The 20,380-nt window shown below is 39.1% G+C and overlaps 1 protein-coding gene across 3 annotated transcripts in view; it reads left to right on the top strand.

Annotated features, from left to right (window-relative positions):
* The window catches only part of PLCL2 (phospholipase C like 2), a 221,196-nt gene that overhangs the window by 173,447 nt on the left and 27,369 nt on the right, over window positions 1-20,380 (top strand). For all 3 annotated transcript variants that reach the window (XM_056800275.1, XM_056800277.1, XM_056800276.1), the window contains exon 5: window positions 1,521-1,596. In XM_056800275.1, the coding sequence (XP_056656253.1) occupies window positions 1,521-1,596 (76 nt within the window). The remainder of the gene's footprint in view (window positions 1-1,520; window positions 1,597-20,380) is intronic.

A 20,380-nucleotide genomic window follows, 5' to 3' on the forward strand; every position in this document is an offset into this window, starting at 1 on the left:
AAGAATTAGATTACATTAACTAAAGCAATTGATTTTCTTCTGTGGTCGCCATTAGATTCTTTCTTTACTCAGCCACAAAGAATAGGATCATGGAATGTGAGAGGTAGAATTAATTCTAGAAGGGATTTCAGAAGCTATAGTGTCCAATTTTCTCAGTAGTTTTCAAGGCTGCTTTGGGAAATCATAATTAAACCAAAAAAATATGCTTAGCTCTATTTCCTCTGTGGAGGAAGACAATGGGGACAAAGGGATGGAAATCTATCTGAGTTGTATAAATACCCAGAGGAAGGTTTCCTTAGCATAGGCAGCAAGAAGGTAAGTCAACATTTAGTAACCAAAGTCATAGTATAGACATTTTCAGTGAATTCCCTGAATTGGAAGATTTATCTTTAAAGAGGGACCACCACAGGTTCCTTTCATAGTTGGTCCTTTGAACTCTTATCCCAAAGGAATTTTTTAAGTAAAATCAAAATGGAAGGAGTAAAAAGTTTAAGAAGAGTTAAGACACAATTATCCCAATAGTAAAGAGAAATAATTGATGAGCTCTCAGATTAAACCCCTGACTTAGAGAATGTGGACTCCTCTATGGACTATGATGTAAGTTGGACAAATTAACCCATTCAAATATTTTAAATCATTTGTGTAGTTTGTGTTCTCATCAGATAAAATTTCTAAGGGCTGGGAATTGGCAGCTTCATTTGGAATGGGGTAGGTAAGAGCTAAGGGCACAGGTTAAAATCCATTTTGCCTGTGATTTTAGAGCTAAAATGATAGTCTTCATGGGGATTTTTTTTCTTCCAGTGAATAAAATCACATGTTGTATTATGGTCTAGATCAGCTCAGTCTAGTCCCTTCTTTATCATCTAATTTCTTGTAAAAATAAAGCAGTGAATGCCCTTTGGCCCAAGAAATCAAATCTTGCATCTTAAAATTCTTGATAGGATGCATTCAAATCATATTTTTAAAAATGCAGTACTATTAATAACAGGCAACACCAATCCCAGGGGATTTTTCATCTTTGTTTTAAGTCATAAATATAGCATGTTCAAATTTTCAATAAAGGCCATTTGGCTGAATTGTGGGAGAAATGTAGGTGTTAGGTCTACGAGCCAACAGTTTTGTTACAATGAATGACTTAAAAGGATATTTTAAATCTCCAGTCACCAACTCTGCAATATTATTTCTTTGCAGTTTTCGCCAGCTGAGACACTAAATTCATTTCTTCCTTTTCTGATTCAAGCCTCTAATTCAAGGTTATGTTGACTGAATTCTAGCAGAGGATATCATAAGTTCCTATAATCACAGGAAAACGGTGGCCACTTCTCTGGCAGGGGTCCAAAAGTCCTTAATTTTATCAGTTTTCCCAAAGGAGACCCCAAACCTTTAACTTGAGAGACTGACATTTCAATACAAAAGCCTTATAAAATATTTTTGCAAGTCAAATGTATCAAGGGCTGATGTGATAGGATACTGGATAGTTTAAGAGAATTGATCATTATGTCTGGTTATTTTTCATACAGATGATTCAGACCATCAAGACTTTAATTGAAAATGCTGATTCTGTCTATGAGAAGATTGTACAGTGTCAGAAGGCGGGTAAGTGCCAGTTTGCTTCTCTTTATTAAAAGAATAAAAATAGCAATAAAGTTACGGGCACTGTCCTGTGCATTGTCCAGAATACTCCAGTTTTCCTTAAAAAAAAAAACTCCAAAATTAAGATAAAAAATAATAAAAAATTCCACCAATAAACCTCAGATGGAAAAAAAGGAAATTATTTTGTAGCAAGTCTGAATGAAATCGTAATCCTTTCCTCTCTCCCAGGCTGGCATCAACAAGGCTAAAATGTGCAAATCAGTACATCCCTGTACATATTAAGGATGGTAGGACTCTGAGAGTTTGGCAATGAATGACTAAGAAGTGATAGCATATTAAGAGTTGTGCAGCATTTGGACTCACTGCTTTAATGACTTTTTACCAAGGTTTTGAGTAGTATCACATCTTTAAGTGCTGACAACTTGATCTATTTAATGGTCAAAGTTTGCTTTCTCATTCCCTAGAGAGAGGATACAATTGTGGATGTGGAAGAAGGATGTAAAGTGAATTCTGACAAGTGAAAAAATAAATAAACCTGACTCTCCATTCTCCTACACTCTTCCCAACTCCAAGCACTCTTCCCAATTCCCATGAAAATGGAGGAGTGTGTGTGAAGAAATTCACTTAATCCTAGAAAATCAAAATGAATTTTCTTTGTTTTAAATTTTCCTTCTGATGACAACTTGTCAAAGATTCATTCTCATCAAAAGGTTCATTGGTAAAGCAAGTATCCATCCACCAGCAAAGATGCAGAAGAAGGGCATTTAATGGAAGTCATGCCCACGTCTACTCTTGTGTGAATGATGATGTAACTCTTCAGTTACTTATCAGAAGGATAGACACCTGGGCAATGTTTTCTATTGTAGAAATGCTTGATTTATTGAGTAACCAGAAAACTCTCTGATCTCCACAGCCTCGATTTCACAAGTTACCAGCATCATCTTATCAATTACATTTCCTTTTTATAATCTTTCCCTGCTCACAGCTCATATGTAGCAATTTCTCCTGAATCCATTGTTACCATTTCACTCTTGCACCAGAATAGACAGTAGCTCCCTACTACCTAGTTTATCAAATCCAAACTTCGTAGATGACCAAGTCTCCACCTTCTCCCCTATCTTACCAACTTGGTTTTCTATTACTCATTAATTCATTGACTCATTAATTGATTCATAGAGGAACAGGATCATTACTGATTAGAAGCAAGACGGTCCATCTCTTTGCATATAATAATTGCTCATAATAGTGAGCCTTTATGTAAAACTTAAAGGTCTGCAAAGCAGTTTACAAACATTATCTCATTTTATCTTTACTAAGACTCCATTATATAAGCTCCATTTTATTGATGAGGAAACTGAGGCAGATAGCCAATAAGGGATGCCCCCAGAGTCAGACAACTAGTAAGCGTCTGAGATAGGATCTGACTCAGAATTTCCTGACTCTATCTGTCCAGTGCTCTATCCGCTGTCCCACAGAGCTGCTTATCTCTCAAATGAATGGATGAAGAGAAACCAGTTTGGGGATGGTTGGAATAATCTGGGCAGGAGGTAATAAAGGCTCTAAAGTGGCAGCAGTGGGGATAGAAAGGAAGAGATAGCAGCAGACCTCACTTAATCTGCTGACTATTCCTTCCCAGCCTCTGCCTTATCCTTATTTTTCAATATTCTTTCATTATTTATTTTTTCCAATTACATATGATAATTTTTAACAATAATTTTCAAAAAACTTAAACATTTAAAAAAAAATTTGAATTTCCTCCTTCTGCCTTAAATTAAAAAAAATATTTTCTATTTTTCCCTGACTACATGTAAAAATGCTTTTTAACACTTTTTCTTTAATTTCTGAGTTCCTAATTCTCTCCCTCCCCCTCCTTTGCCCTCCCTGAGACAATATGTAATCTGATAAAAGATATACATCTCTGCCTTATTTTTTAAAAATAATTTTATTATTCTTAACTTTGATAAATATTCATAAGCAAATACTTCTATATGCAAAGAAAAGTAGAAAACCATGAAACTGCTCTATTACATAAAGCTTGGGCTTCTGTTTTGTTTTGTTTGTTAAATTCAGTGGCCAAACCCTAGGGTTGGAGCTCCAAAGTCTTGGGTTTAGTCTTGCCTCTGATACCTCCTGGCCAGGTAACCTCAGGCAAGTCCCTTAACTCCATGCTTGATGCCACTCTCTAAAACAAAATCGCCATGAAAATCCCAGGATTCCCTCTTAGAGACAGTTTCCTCATCTCAGAGTTCCCAATAAGATGGCATGTCTAGGCTCTATCCCAAAAAATTCAATATGGTGGCTTGGAATTACCAATGAGTTTAACATAGAAAAAGGAAACTAGAAAAAAGGAAACTTGGGTGGGATATGATTGTTGTTCAATTGTGTTTAACTCTTTATGGCCCCGTGGACCATCCTGTCTGTGGGGATTTCTTGGCAAAGTTACTGGAATGGTTCGCCATTTCCTTCTCTGGTGGATTAAGGGTAACTAGGGTTAAGTGACTTGTGTAGGGTCACATACCTAGTAAATGTCTGAATCTGGATTTGAATTCAGGTCTTCCTGACTCCAGGCCCTATTCACTGAGCAACCCAGCTGCTCCCTCTTCCTTGGAGATTTTAAAGCAAAAACTGAATGACCAAACATCAGGACATTGCCTGGACCAGATTGCCATGGAGGTCCATAGATCTATAATTTCATGCTCTTCTTTTGTCTTCGCCTTCATGGGTCATGCGCTGTTTTGGGGAGAGGCCTCCAAAGATCCCATTCTATCCCAGATTTTGCTGCCTGAAACTGTGGGTTCCCGGCAGCACCACAATTCATGGGGCTCTCTGGCTGGCTGGGGGTTGAAGGAACTGCTCGAGAGATATGAAAGATAATCTTTTGGTTTCACAGTTGCTGCTGTAGGCCTACACGCCTACACAGCCCTTCTGTTCTCTGGAGCATTTATTTTAAAGTCTCTTGATCTTTTGTTTCTTGTGTTTATAGTTAGGGCAAGGACAGATAGTCATTAGTCACATCAAGAAATGCTAATTTGTGTCAGAAAAAAAAACTGGGGCTCAAAAGGGATTTGCACAAGATTCTTATTTTGATAGGTAACTGTAATTCTATCAGCAGAGCTTTAATCTGGAAATTATAATGACAGAAATGCAAAGCACCCTAGGAGAGAGGATTATTTTTAGGTTCCTTTTTAAGTTTTAAAAGCCAATTCATCTTCCACTTAAACAAAGGTTTCCGAGGTTGAGAGTCAAGGTAACTCCGGCTGAGCAAATGTTGGCAATTCTTGTTGTTCAGTCATGTCTGACTCTTCATGACCCCATTTGGGTTTTCTTGGCAAAGATCCTGGAGTGGTTGGTCATTTTCTTTTCCTGGATCATTTTACAGATGAAGAAATCAAGGCAGGTAGCATTTGAGTGACTTGTTAAGAAATAACTGAGGTCCGATTTGAACCCAAGACCTCCTGTCTCTGTGTCTGGCTCTCTATCCTCTGAGCCACCTAGATACCCTTGGATGTATCACTTGAAATTTTGGGGGTCTTGAATTCTCATCTCTGAAATGAGTTGGAAACCTTTGGCTCTCTATGTGGGTAAAGTCACTCCTGGACCACGGGATGGGCTGACAGATATTTGAAAATCCGTCTCTCAGAGTGGGAGGAAATATACAAATGAGACATTTTCCCCTTTAATTAGCATTACTAAGATTTTTCTCCCTTGCCTTCTTAAATCAGAACCATCAACAAAGTAATAAAGCAAGCTCTGATTTGCAGCATTTTCATTTCCAAGGTGGCCATGCTCACACATAAAATATAATAATCGAATCTTGACAACTATTGAAACTGGCTCCAACAGATTCTTGCTTCTGGCCATGAAGGAGCCCAAGCCAGGAGAGTGGAGATTCCAGATGGTAATTCAAAAGGATGGAAGGAAGGAAGGAAGGAAGGAAGGAAGGAAGGAAGGAAGGAAGGAAGGAAGGAAGGAAGGGAGGAAGGGAGGGAGGGAGGGAGGAAGGAAGGAAGGAAGGAAGGAAGGAAGGAAGGAAGGAAGGAAGGAAGGAAGGAAGGAAGGAAGGAAGGAAGGAAGGAAGGAAGGAAGGAAGGAAGGAAGGAAGGAAGGAAGGAAGGAAGGAAAGTTGAGTTGGATCATGAAGGAATTTAGGATTTTTTCAAAATTATGTGTGTACAAATTCTAAGCATATAGCATCAGGTCATCAATCAGTAACTATGGAGGAAGTGATTCATTCGTGGATCAACTGGCTGGGGAGAGAGGTTTTAATCTGATGGTGTTAGAAGAAAAGGTTGAAATAGGCATCCAAAAAAGACCCAACTTCCCTTCCTTAATGGCAGTTAACTGGAGAGAGAAAGCCCTGTTCTTAATACATTTTTTATTATCAACCCCTCCTTCCCACCCCCCCCTTGCCTAATCCTGTGTCTTACATCTGGGATGTGAGTAGCTGAGGTTTTGAAAGGGAACTGGAAATAATGGTAAATTTTAGTGTGAACAGGAGCCCAACAAAAATAAATGATAATATGAGTCTTTGATTTTCCACTTACCTAAATCTTTCCAGTTTGTACTTCTAATAATCAATTAATGAAACTGTAAACATTTATTTAAAATCTATTATGTGCCAGGCACTGTGCAAATCCAGATCATTGTAAGCAAGTTTTATATGCATGTGAGATGATTGGAATAGTTGACTTTTATCAGAAGGCTGCCCTGCTTCGAAAGCCATCATGCTCCTCCATGGAAAGGACTCTGGTATCATGTGTGATGATTCCAGCAAATCTGAAATATGGCAGGAGGTCTGGCTCCTTCATTTTACAGGCTAAGTGACTTTCCCATGATCACACAGTTATTAAGGACCTGAGGCAGGATCTGAAATCAGATCTTCCTCTATCCACTTAGCTTCCTTTTTAATTTTTTTTAATTTAAAATTTTATTTATTTATTTAGACTATTTTCCCCATGGTTATATGATTCATGTTCTCCCCCCCCCCCCAGAGCTGACAAGGAATTCCTCTGGGTTATACATGTATCCTTGTTCAAAACCCATTTCCATATTATTAATATTTTTAGCTTCCTTTTTAATAATGCAGGAAATAATCTTTGGAAGAAGAATACAAAAGGCTGATGAAATGAAATGAAAGGATACAAAGGAGAAGCAGTTAGAGATTGGAGGAGATTCAGGCTTCTACTGTGCCATAGAGGCAAAAAAAACGGTAGTTTGGGGGAGCAAGTTTCATCAGACACAGCTAAGAAGTCAGAGAACTGATGTTGATAAAAAGAATGACAGACTCTCAAGGATGGCAAGGACCTCAGAGATTAGCATCCCCAGGGAGAGTTCGTCCATCTCTAGCTGAAGATGTTGAGTGCTGCCTTCTGAAGCCGACCCTTTTGTTGGGGATAGCACAAATCATAGAGGAGTTTTTTCATACATGAAGCAGAAAGCTACCTCCTCACAGCTCTTCCCCTTTGCTCCTAGTCTTGTGTTCTGTTCATTGGACTAAAAGACAAGAATCACCATGCTTTGTGAATAAAATTCTAGTAGAGAACAAAAACCCAGTTACAGAGAGTTACGGGGGAGAAGGATGAAGGGGAAATTGAGGCAGTGAATAGAGACCATTCATTGAAGGCTCGTCATGGAAAGAATGGAGAAATAGGACACATGAAGATGAAGCTCAGCTCATTTTTTACCCTTTTTAAATACCCCCAAATGAATCATCTATTCATTATTCCTATGCATTTTGTAAATACTGCTCTCCTCTTCCTACCTGTTTACTTTTGAACTAACTGGAATTAAGGATTGGGAAGAGATCCAGTTTGGTTGGTATTTGGTATTGGGAATGCCTAACAAGGATGCTCCTTCCACCCAGAGAGATTGGTACCTCCTCTCCAGTTGATAGACTGACATTGATAGACTTAGACTCCTGAGGGCAAGTGACTAAGTGATGCTCAGGGTCACACCCTGATACTTCAGCTTGGGTCTTGCTGACTTACCCAGTGCTGCCCCTCTTTTGGGGGGATCTAGACTAAAAGAACACTCTGTTGCATTTGGAGACAGGAAGTTTGACTCATGAGATGGAGGAGAGAGTGAGAAAATAAACCAATGTGTGAAACAGGGGCTGTGTGTTTTCCACTCATCTGGCCCAGGATTGACAATGTCTTTATCCCAATTCTACTCACCCTCCTCCACCTTTTTGTCCACCTCAGTGCCCATTTCTTAATCCACTTCCATTGATTTTTTTCAACAATTCAATTAAACGCCTTGTCATCTGAACTTGTGGAAGAAAATATTTGATTTCTACTGTTTCTGAAAGAGTGTTATGCTTTATTCCACACACTTTTAACAAAATGCTATTCAGAAAACCAGTCAGCCCAGAAATGATTTTTCTACTAGCCTTTCCCACAAATAGATACACAGATAGTTTTATAAAAAGAAATGAAGTTAGTTCTTCCCATGGCCTCCATTTTGGGGAGTGAACCAACTAATCGTTATTCTCCCAATTCTTTTTTATTAAACCCTTAATTTCTGTCTTAGTAATAATTCATCAGGCCAAAGGCTAGGCAAATGGAGTTAAGTGACGCTCAGGGTCACCCAACTAAGAAGCATCTGAGATCAGATTTGAACCCATGTCCTCCTGACTCCAACTCTGGCACTCTGTCTACTGTGCTATCTAGCTACCCCTTCTTCTGATTCTTCTTCTAACTTTCAGGTATCTTGCCCACCCCATTCTTGTTCAGCTCCCTTTTATGAGCTGTCTTCTTCCATTAGAACAGGAGCTCCTTGAGGGCAGGAGCTGTCTTTTCTTTTGCCTGGGATACAGTAAGCATTTAATAAATGCTTGTCATCTTGCCTTGCAGCATACTCATTACCACATAGTAGGCATGAGCTGCTATTTTCAAAGGAGCTGTCAGACCAGATATCCCTTTTTGCTGTCTGAATCTATATTCCCAAGATGCCTTTTCCCCACTCTAACAAAAAGCTGGATCAGGGATTTAAAAGAAGGAAACTTGTCATCATGTCTAACCATGATAGGGAAGAAATGAATCCAGGAAGAAAGAATCAGAGTCCCAACAAAACCTGTCATGCCATCTTAGATTGTTTAATCTTCCTGAGATAGTTGGCAGGTACATATAGGTAAAAGGACTCTTCAATTCCTCCAAGCAGGCGCCATTTTGGTTATTTTACACCTCTGATATGTGAATCTATCGCTGATGTCTTTTCCTCCTCCAAATCTGTGTTCCTATTATCTTGGATCTATTCTGTTAAAGAATCACTCTGTTTCCAGAAAAGCTTGAGAAATACAACATGGAAGATGGACTAAGAGAAGAAAAAGATCATGTTCTCTAATCCAAACCAATGCTGTGAAATTGGCTAATTTCTGGACTCTGGCTCTTCCATCCAGGTTCAACTGACTTGTTTCAGGGATCTGGATTAACTATTCTGTTGCATGTGAAGCAGGATTTAACAGCTCCAAACCAATCTTAAAATAATCTGGTCTCTGTTGATGCCAAGATTGCTTTGGAAGCCAGCCAGGAAAGAGACTACCAACTGGAGCTTTGAGGAAAAAAATAATTAGGCACTTTCCTATTTTCTTTGGAATTATGGTAGTAAAACCCCACACAATAGCACACCCAAACTCTAAATAAATTTGATCATCCTGAAAAATTGTGTAGGACTCAAAGGTGGCATATTTTAATAGATGTTAAATGGGCGCCTGTCCTGTAGCAGAGACTGCTCTTCTAGAGAATTCCAGGTAACTTGGACTAGGGCCAAATTTTTATATATATATTCAGCATTTTTCCCAGATCTGTTCATATTCACCATTTGCACGATTTCCCAGTTTATATTTTATGTCTATTTTGCATCTATGAAAGGTGTGACAAGTGAGATTTTTAGAAAGACAAAAGATGATTTTCATTGGGAAAAAATGTCTTCACATGTATCGGAGTGTGAGGCCAACATGTCTCCTTCCTGAGACATATTAGTAACTCAGCTCCTAATAGAAACATTTTGGGAAGAGTTGATGTAATATATATAAAATGATATTTTAAACTCGATAAAACAAATCCCAATGAGAATCTTTGAAAGGTCATTTTTGCTCTGTTTGGCAAAACTAAACAACTTTAGTTTAAAGAGAGAAAGAGGGGGAAATGCTGTTCTGATTGGCTCTTGCTCCCTTTGGGACCAGAGGTTTCTTCCTCCTGTCTTTGCCAAGTACAATAGGTGACATTTTAATAGACTATGTGGCGTTTGATATCCAGTGACAGCATCTGGTCTCTCATGGGAAGAGAATATCTGAGGCCAGTAAAAGTATCAGCCTTCAGGGTTCTGAGTACTGCCTGTTATATTGTTGGCCTCAATTGTAAATAGACTTCATGGTTCTAATATGCCTTGTTAATTTAATTATGTCATTTTGAAAAATTTGAAGCTACGCAGTAATGATCAATTTCCATAAAACTTAATATTTCATTTATTGGCCCACAAACAGACTTGAATTAATGTTATCACGTTCAAACCCATACCTCCGTACTCCCCTCTGCTCCCCCAAAAGAAAACCCTTTCTGGGAGGGAGGGAAGAGAAACTAGATTACAAAATGACAGAAAATGATTATTAAGAACTGTATCAACATGTGAAGAAAAACTAAAAACAAGCAAACAAAAAAATTAACAAAAGTCTGCATCTATAAAAATGGTCTTTAGTGGTTTAGACTCTCAGAGGCACAACGGGGTGATATCGCCTTCCCACATCAGTCTGCCTGGTTTTGAAAAATGCTGGTGAAGAGTTGTCATTTGAACAAGGCTGGTTTAGAAATTTAAGATAGTAAAATTTGGTGATTTGTCTGATATCTTTCTCCAACTCCTGACCTTTTACATCTAGTTTTAAGGACGTGAGTGATGTTTTTTCAGAACAAGCTTGAACTTTAGAGCTAAAGGGAAGCCTGCTCAATGCTTCCAGCCCTTTTTAGAACCATCCATTTAAAGCTGGGATGGACCTCATGAGCCATCAAGTCCAACCTCCTTCATTTGCCCTTTAGAAAGGCAAAAGACGATTTTCGTTGGGGGAAAAAATGCCTTCACGTATATCAGTGAGAGACCAACACGTCTCCTTTCTGAGACATATTAGTAACTCACTTCCTAATAGAAGAAACATTTTGGGAAGAATTGCTATTATATATATATATATATATATATATATATACATATATATATTTGTGTGTGTGTGTGTGTAAAATAGTATTTTAAACTTGATAGAACAAATCCCACTGAGAGTGTTTGAAAAGTCATTTTTGCTCTATTTGGCAAAACTAAACAACTAAAGTCCAAGGAGATTAGTGACTTGTATGAGATTATTTGGCTGGTAAAATGAGATTTGAACTCATATCTAGCACTTTACAGCTCTCATTTGGGTCATCTGATGGCTCTTTGAGAAGATGTCATCTGTTGTCATTGTGGCTGACTCTTCATGACCCCATTTGGGGTTTTCTTGGCAAAGATTTCGGAGTGGTTTGTCCTTTCCTTCTCCAGGTCATTTTACAGATGAAGAAACTGAGGTAAACAATGAAGTGACTTGTCCAAAGTCCCCCAGGTAGTGAGTATCAGACACCAGATTTGAAATCAGGAAGATGAGTCTCTGATTCCAAGCTCAGTACTCTATCCACTTCACCACCTAGCTGCCCCTCTATTTGCCATTGTGTTTCTTCCTTGTATCTGATTTTAAGCTCCCTAACACCTGTTCTACTCTTGTCTGGATAGTCATAAAGGGAATGACCATTGAATGAGATGATGGACCTGAGTTCAAATCCTTCCTCTGATGCTTAGGATCTACACAGTCCTGGCTGTATCACAATCTCTGTGAGCCTCAGTTTCCTCATCTGTAAAATGAGGCTAATAATAATTGTAGTTAGTAAAATACCATTTATTAAGCCCCTACTATGTGATAGGCACTGTTCTCTTGGCTGGGGGGATGCAAAGAAAGCCAAAAGGTAGCCCCAGCTCTCAGGAAGCTGACAGTCTAATGGAACTGACCAGTCAAGCAGGATTGTGATGAGGCTCAAATGAGATTGTAAATACTTTGCCAACTGCAGAGTGGTTTTGAACAGAAGATGGTCATGCCAGCTCTTACTTTTATCCTCCATTCTTCAATGCAGGGCAGGAAAGAAGTGAAGTGACTTCCCCCTGGGTATGTGGCAGGTATGACCAGAGCCAGGATTCAAACCCAGATCTTCCCGGCTAAGCTTTCTGTCAGGCTGCTTCCCAATATAATAAGAAAAGCTTGTAATTATTTTCTTTTAACTTCAAGGCAATCAGTCATCACTTTCTATAACACTGTAGAAAAGTACAGATTCATGGTGGGAAGTCATTGCTGTAATATTTTGAAGATATTAATAGAGAAACAATGAAATATTTCAGTGGGATGATGGGGATAGCAACGTTCCTGCCTCAACCATGGCTAAGTTTCCATTCTTGAGCCAGAGGGGTTTGGGAGCTTCTCACCGCCATCTTTAAGCAACAGCAAGAGAAACAATGTATGTCTTTCCCTTTCTCCCCCTTCCTTTGGGATCCTCTGACAGGAGTTTTAAAGGCAAGTCAAGACAAAGAAGCATTTATTCAGCATATGCTGTGTGCCAGAGTGATAAAGATAAACTAAAAGAGAAGATAATTCCTGCTCTCAGGGAGCCCAGGTTTGAATGGGATCCTTCCATTAATCCACTTGAACACTTACTATGTGTTAGTGACTGAGATAGATGCCAAGGATGGGAAGACAAAACCAAAAAATTTCTGCCCTCCAAAGCTTCCATTCTACCCAGAAATGCCATATGTACACAGAGAAGTATAAATAGGAGCTCATCCATCCAGAAGGAAGAAGAAGAGCACTTGTAACTAGAGGCATATAGGAAGACTTTGATAGAAGAGCTTAGCCCTGAAGGAGATTCAGAAAGGGAGTCTAGTCCAGGAGTGAAGTGTGTGTGTGTGTGTGTGTGTGTGTGTGTGTGTGTGTGTGTGTGTGTGTGTGTATACTTCCATCACAATAGAATATAATCCCCATGAGGGCAAGAACTGCTCCAATTTCGTGTTTGTTTCTCTGGCTCCCATCTCGGTGTCTGGCACTGCAACATGTTATACATTTAATAAATCCTTGTCGGTTGACTGAACAGTTGTCCTATAGAGTTGTGTCTTGTATTTCCATTCTAAAATAACTTCTTAGTTTGGGTACTTTCTCCTATTAATTTAACATCATAGTGGTTTTGGTTAAATGAATAAAGATTAATTTTAAATCATTAAGCAAATCTCTATTTAACATCTATAATGCACAAATCATTGTGCTTTGTAGACTCTGGGTGAGACCCAGCATTTAGGTATGACAAATCCTCTGCCCTCATAGAACTTACATTCTGGGTAAGTGTGGGAGGAAGAAGAGGAGTGGGTATGTCCCAAACCTAAATAAGATATAAGTTCTTATAAAATAATTTTAATTCTTATTTTTAAAAATTATATTTAGGATATATTATATATTGATATCAATATAATTATATTATACTTCTAAATTTATATTATAGAATAATTTTTTAAAACATGCTGCATGAGGTATGAGGGAGGAATGGAAGAGTTGAAGAAGATGGATGAACTATCATGGGTAGGTGAGCTTCAAACAATGGATAGGAATTCGGTAACTCAAGAAGTGGAAAGGAGGGGGCAACTGGGTAGTTTAGCGGATTGAGAGCCAGGCTAGAGATGGGTGGTCCTAGGTTCAAATCTGACCTCAGGAACTTCCCAGTTGTGTGACCCTAGGCAAACCACTTAACCCCCATTGCCTAACCCTTACCACTCTTCTGCCTTGCAGACAATACACAATATTGATTCCATGATGGAAGATATGGGTTTAAAAAAAATAAGTGAAAAGGAAAATATTCCAGGTATAGAAAATAGTGTTCCCAAAGGCACTGAGGTGGAAAAGTGTGTGTGTGTGTGTGTGTGTGTGTGTGTGTGTGTGTGTGTGTGAGAGAGAGAGAGAGAAAGAGAGAGAGAGAGAGAGAGAGAGAGAGAGAGAGAGAGAGAGAATGAATGAGAGGGGGGGGAGGAGAGAGAGAATGTACATGTGTTTGGAGAGTGAATAACCATGTTCCAATGGAGAAGAGCATACTCTGAGTTTGTAGTGAGATAAAGCTGGAAAGGTTGAGGAAACCTAATTATGGAGGGTTTTGAATGCCAGCCTGAGAGATTGCTCTTACTTAATGGGCACTAGGGAACCGTTATAGGATATTGAGGAGTGGAATGATCCCATCTGTGAATAAGGAACATTTGTCTGACAGCACCCTAGAGAATACTTTGGTGGTGAAGTGAAAGAAGAGAAAGGAATACTTGTGGGGACACAGTTGGAACAGTCCATGCCGGTAGGCATGGACATGATAGCAAGGGCTCAGGTCGAGCGGGAATGGATGCCAGTAATATAATATTGGGCATCTAAAATCAGCAGGACGTGGAAACTCATTGGCTGTGAAAGGGGAGAGGGAAGAACTAAAAGGGAAGATCCAGACAACTCGAAACTACTGAACACTGGAGGGTGGATTGTCCAAATGAAAGAAATCTTGCCTCTAAGAAAAGCCAATGTACTGTATTTTCAAACAACAATGCTGCATCTTCCTTTCCCAAAGGGAATGTCAATCTAATCATTTTGTAAACCTTGAAGTCAGAAACAAATTTTTTGCCATCTCAGGTTTTTAAGGTGCCAAATCTCCAAATCCAGAGTTACAGAATTCTGAAGTAGCTAATATTTTTACATGCTGGGATCTAAATATTCCCCACAGTGCTTTGCACAAGGATCTGTGCATAATAAGTGCCAGACCAGTGGTATTGACTGACTGATTAGTGATTTCAGGTGTCAATGATACATTTACTTCATTTTTCAGAGCCTCATCCTTGTCATTTGTAAAATGGGTTTAATATATCAAGAAGACTGAACCATTTTGCTTTCCACCAGAGAATAACATGATCACAAATCTATTCATTTGTCCACTGAAATAAACTATGATTAAAAAAAAGGTATACTACTAAGTTAACTCTAGTGTTATATGGATTAAATGAGGTAATAGATAACAAAGCACTTTGCAAACCTTTATGCTCTATATAAAGATTAGCTATACATGTTTACACACACATGGAGAGAGAGAGAGACAGAGAGAAGGAGGGAGGGATAGAGAGAAGGAGAGTGGGAAGGGGAAGGAGGGGGAAGGAGGGAGGAAGGGAGAGAGAGAGAGAGAGAGAGAGAGAGAGAGAGAGAGAGAGAGAGAGAGAGAGAGAGAGAGAGAGAGAGAGAGAGAGAAGGAGGGAGAGATAGAGGGAGAAAAGGAGAGAGGAAGGGAGAGTGGGAAGGAGGGGGAATAAAGGAGGAAGGGAGAGAGAGAGAGAGAGAGAGAGAGAGAGAGAGAGAGAGAGAGAGAGAGAGAGAGAGAGGAGAGAGAGGAGAGAGAGAGAGAGAGAGAGAGAGAGAGAGAGAGAGGAGAGAGAGAGAGAGAGAGAGAGAGAGAGAGAGAGAGAGAGAGAGAGAGAGAGAGAGAGAGAGAGGGACAGAGGGAGGGAGGGAGGGAGGGATGGAGGGAGGGAGGGAGGGAGAGAGAAATGGCAAACCACTCTAGTATCCCTTGCCAAGAAAACCCAAAGCTGGGGCCATATTGGACAGTGACTGAAACCACTGGACTCTATGTGTGTGTATTTTTATATGTGGCTGATAGTATTTCTAGCCAGGGGCAACAAATGTGCTATTATGAAGAGCCTATCAAAACTCTAGCTGGTATTTATGAGAATATTAATAATATATGTGAATGTCTGTGTATGCACATAATTTATTATATATAATATATACGTAATATGTATATGTATGTATAGTAATACATACATACACATGTGTGTTGTTGCTTCATCTTAGCCAGCACAGACAGGAGTCTGTCTACAGTCACCAGCAACCAAGCAAAACCCTGGAGGATCACTTGGTTCAGAACTGGTACCAGAGAGTGACCGTTAGTTCATGTCAATCTAAAATGACAATGCATTATAGGGTGCCTCATGGAGCTGTGCTTGGCCTTGTGGTGTCTAACTTTTTTTAATGAAGGAATAGGTTTGCAATTCTGTACCCTGCACCTGGCACATAGTTAGAACTTAATAAATCAATACTTGTTAATTGGTTGATAGATGATAGTGTAAAATTTAAATTAATATCCAATATCTCCAAGTATTACATTTTATAAGATCTATTAACAATCACTTGAAGTAGAAGTAAAAGAAAAAAAGTGAAAACCTGAGTAAAAGTCATGTGAGTCAAATTCTCTTGTCTGCCACTGACCCTCCCCCCCAAAAGCACGTTCCCACAAAAAGAGTGAGAGGGCAGAGCTACATCCAAAGTATATCCTCCTACATTAGCACATAGTGTGAGAAGGAACATGGGAAGCTGGGATTTAGCGTCCTTGGGAGCAAAATTCTAATTATGCCATAGCCAGGGTTCAAAAAGATCTGGTACTCTCTAGAACATGAGGATGGATCAAATGAGATGAAATTTTATAGGATTAAATATAAAATCCTTCTTAGGTTTAAAAATTCAACATTCCAAGTTCAAGCTAGAGACGGAGGACAGGACAATCATTGGGAGCTGGGTCTAGCCAACAGTTGTTTTGAGCAAAGATCCCAGGGATTTCCTGAGCTGTGTACTAAACATTAATAAATAAACAATTAATTAATAACAAAATAATAGAGTAGCTGAAAAGAAAAAAAATAAACCTAAACCAATTTCAAAATGAATTTTGAGAGATGGAATACCCAGAGGTAGAGTAGCCTGAAGAGGTTAAAGTATTTTCCATTCTTGGTGGCACATTTTTAGATGAACACTGGTAAGCTTGAAGCCTTCTTTCTATTTTCCTTCACTCCTTCCTTCCTTCCTTCCTTCCTTCCTTCCTTCCTTCCTTCCTTCCTTCCTTCCTTCCTTCTTCTGTAAGATGAAGGAATGGCCTTCCATTTCAAGGCCAAACCTTTGCCAGATCTCACATCATCCCTGTTCTCCAAAAACAGTGCCATTAATCATCTGTTTCCTCCATCTTCTCTGGTGGATTTTTTCCCTCTGCTGGTAAGGACGCTGGCATGTCCCATAACTGGGGGGGAGAAAACCCTTCATCTTTCTACCCCTGTTCTGCTCCTGCCATATCTCTGTTCCTCTTTTTTCTGAGAAATAACATCTAAATTACAATTATTACCAAAGCATGACTTCGAAAATGAAAGATCTTTTTTTTAAAGCATGATTGCATAGAAGGAGCTGTAAGTTAATAGAATATTATAGAAAATGATAGGGAAACTATATCAGGCTAAGCTATGGTATGTAATTTTTAAAAATTGTATATAGAAGAATAAGCCTTAAATAGATTGGTAGTGTGGTCTAAGAGAAATGGTTTTGCATTTGAAGCTAGAAAACAAGGGTTCACTTGCACCATCTGTGATTCTGAGCAAGTCACTTAATCCACAGGACCTCAGTTGTTTTATCTCTAAAATAAACAGGTTTGAATGAAATGTTCTATGGGCCTATAAATAAGACAGATATAATATTGTTGATTTTATAAGCTAATGATTTCTCATTATTGATGGCACCTATGGGAGGAGTGGCCCTATATTTTCCTGTGTTGTAGTGGTCTCATTAATGGTATTTATTATAAATTCTTATTTATTGAAGTGCATGATACCTGGTAAATGTTGAATAAATGCTTGGTTTCTTGATGGGCTAATGTTTAAAATAAAGAAAATGAAAGGAAATTGGCCAGTCTCACCCTTTACCCCCAGTGTTTCTTTTAAGGAAACAAAGAAGCCATCAATCATAGCTCTACTTCCATATTTCAGAAGGTCTGGGATCCTAGGAGGTAGACCCAATTCCCTCCAGTGGCATAAATCACAACCTTTCTCAGCTTTTTAATGCCAGATAGCTCTTGGTCAGGCACCCTATCAACCCTTCCCAGGGAGTGAACTCATTTTTCCCCGGAGTCTTCTTCCAAACCACTTAACAGTTCATGGGTACCAGAGCAGCACTCTCATTGCATGACCAACCAAATTCCTCACCTTTTTTTTTCACCTGTGAATCTATATAACCATGCAATAATGTGTCTAGTCTCTATCTAGTCTCCACATTCAGTTTGAATTTGGAATTGATTTTTTAAAAAATATGATTCTAATTTTAAATGATAGTAAGAGCACAAGCATAGATCTAAAAGAATCCTTTTTATTTCCCCTAAGCATCCAATCCAACAAGAATATTTTGTACACTTTGGATCAAGGGAAGATGTCAAGGGAGATAGAACTTTAGATCACTAAAAATAAGAGATTTCTCTTGGATTTATCATTTTTAGCTGAATCGCCCTAAATGCGTAGGAGTCAGTGGATTTAATGAGTCTCTGTCACATTGCTAGCTCATACAACATTATCCATGTTAGATATCATCAACTACCATTTAGATACCTCTTCTAGGAGTGAGAGCAAGAGTCTTTGATTTGGACATTGACTGGGAGTCCTTGCTACTATTTTGCAGAGTATAGGATGATGCTACTTCTTCAGAAGATCTGGATTTATTTACCTTTTGTAAAAAGAGATTCCTACTTTTCCCCTTTCTCTCTTTCTCTTCCATGTCTAGCACTGATTGTCCCCAGGCTCATCTTAGAATCTTTTCCTGGTGTTCCCACTGGATTATTTATCCCTTGCTTCGTGGAAATCCTTTGTCCTCTCTAATAAGCTATATTATGGAAAATGTTCCTCAGGCAATATAACTTTTAATTTTTCAAGCAGAAGAAGGACTTGTTTGCTAAAAGATGTATTAAGAGAAACGACTACCACAGGAAGTCAAACATAGCACATACCCTGCTTGGAATAGGTCTTATTACACATCTATATTCTATTTCTCAGGTTGAACAACACTGCTTTTTGGCTCTCCTTACAGATTGCCCACATGACAGAAAGGGCAAAATATTAGTTTTTATCACGTCTGTTTGCTTTGGGGCTCCTGGGAGTGCTGCTTTTAAGTCAGTTTAGTCATCTTCTGCCTCATTGTTGACTTTACTAATCTCCTAGGTACTTATAATTAGCCTTAATTTTTATAGTCTGTATATCTTCTTTTTTACAAGATCCACAGTCCATGCCAGACACTAGGATTATGGGTATATATAGACTAAGAACTGGATTATATCCCAGAGACCATCCAGTATAGTCATTGCATTTTGTAGCAAGAAAACTAACGTTCAGGGAGAGAAAGTCAATTGGCCAGGGTCTTTGAACTAGTTCTGGACAGCGGAGTTCTCAATTTAAAACTTTGATTGAGACGTTGCTGCTTAGGTTGGTATTCTCAATTTTCCATGCTAATGCAGGAAAATAAGAGTAGAGATAGATGAATCTGTTCATTAAAAAAATTGAACAAACTTCCTTTTTTTTAAGCTGGTAGATTTAGATGTCCTTCTTTACAACTCATGTTTCTGCTGTGAATCTAAGAAGCTGATCCAGTATTCATTCAGGATGTGGGAGTTGCAGTTAGAAGAGATGGGATGGCTCAGGGAAACCCATGGCTCTGGTGACTCAGGGAGCCCAGAGCTTATCTCCTGGGCCTCTGTGTTTTGTGGGGGTTGTGATGAAATGAAATGGTGATGAGCTCTCAGTCTGTTAATTCCCCAGACAATCTAATCAATTTTATTAATCGTTGCCCTGTCTTGAAACCAAGAGGCCCCTTGTGCCCTATTAACTTGGCAGGAATACAGACAAGACACACTTCCCGTGAGGCAGCATACCAGGATAGAATTGGCAGCTCATCCCTCTGTTTCTACGTGCGTCAGCTTTCACTTCACACTTAAATGACGCCAAAGAAATAAGATCCATGTCAATCACAACACAAACAGCAGGCTATTTACAGTTGCTCTGAACAGAAAAAAGGCAAATTGAAGTCAAGGGACTAAATGAATGCCAACTGTCTCTGAGGAAAGAGCATGGAATCCTTGCAGCTAGACTGACAGGAGACTTTTTCATCCTTTAAACCATCCTGACAGTCTTGTCCATCTCCATCTTCTCAAGGTGGCTTCTGCCAAGGTCTTTAAAAGCTTTTAAAATAGCATCTTGGTTTTCAGCTGTGTGAGGAAAATTAGTTCTTGCCAAAATACAGAGTTTTTAGTAATATTTTTATTTTCATTACTTGACCCTTGCCTCGGGGATTGCATTGATGAGAGTGATTCTGCCAGTGGCTCAGATTGTAATCCATCCACTTCTCCTTTGGGGTGAGGAGGGCTTACCTTCCCACAAACCAGGCACAAGGGAACTGTCTGATGTGCTAAATCTCCTAGAGGGGCCATACTTGGTGCTCTATAAATGCTCCAGCTTGCTGGCCATCCATCTCACTAAATGACCAGCCTACTTTCTTTTCTGATTTTAGATTAATCTGCTCTGTTTAAGCATATGGCATTGTTGAGAATATGCTTCAATCTATGTCTTCTCAAATGTGACTTTGGAGTCACCTGGAATTGAGATTCTGCAGACTCTGGTTTTCTTTCAGCTAGAGTCTTATGGCATCACAAGGAGAATGGAGGTGGGAGGAGGAAGGTCTAGACGCATAATTTGATTGATGTAGGGATCTCCTGATGAGGAAACTCAGTCTATCAGTGCTAGTCAGTAACTGTTCTGTAGCTCACCATCTTGCAGAGTTGCCTGGGATACTCAGTGATTCAGTGACTTTCCCAAGACCATGTGGCAGTTATGATCATAAGATCATAGATCTAGAGTTGAAAGGGTCCTC

The sequence above is a fragment of the Monodelphis domestica genome, chromosome 5, assembly GCF_027887165.1.
Source record: "Monodelphis domestica isolate mMonDom1 chromosome 5, mMonDom1.pri, whole genome shotgun sequence".
NCBI lineage: Eukaryota > Metazoa > Chordata > Mammalia > Didelphimorphia > Didelphidae > Monodelphis > Monodelphis domestica.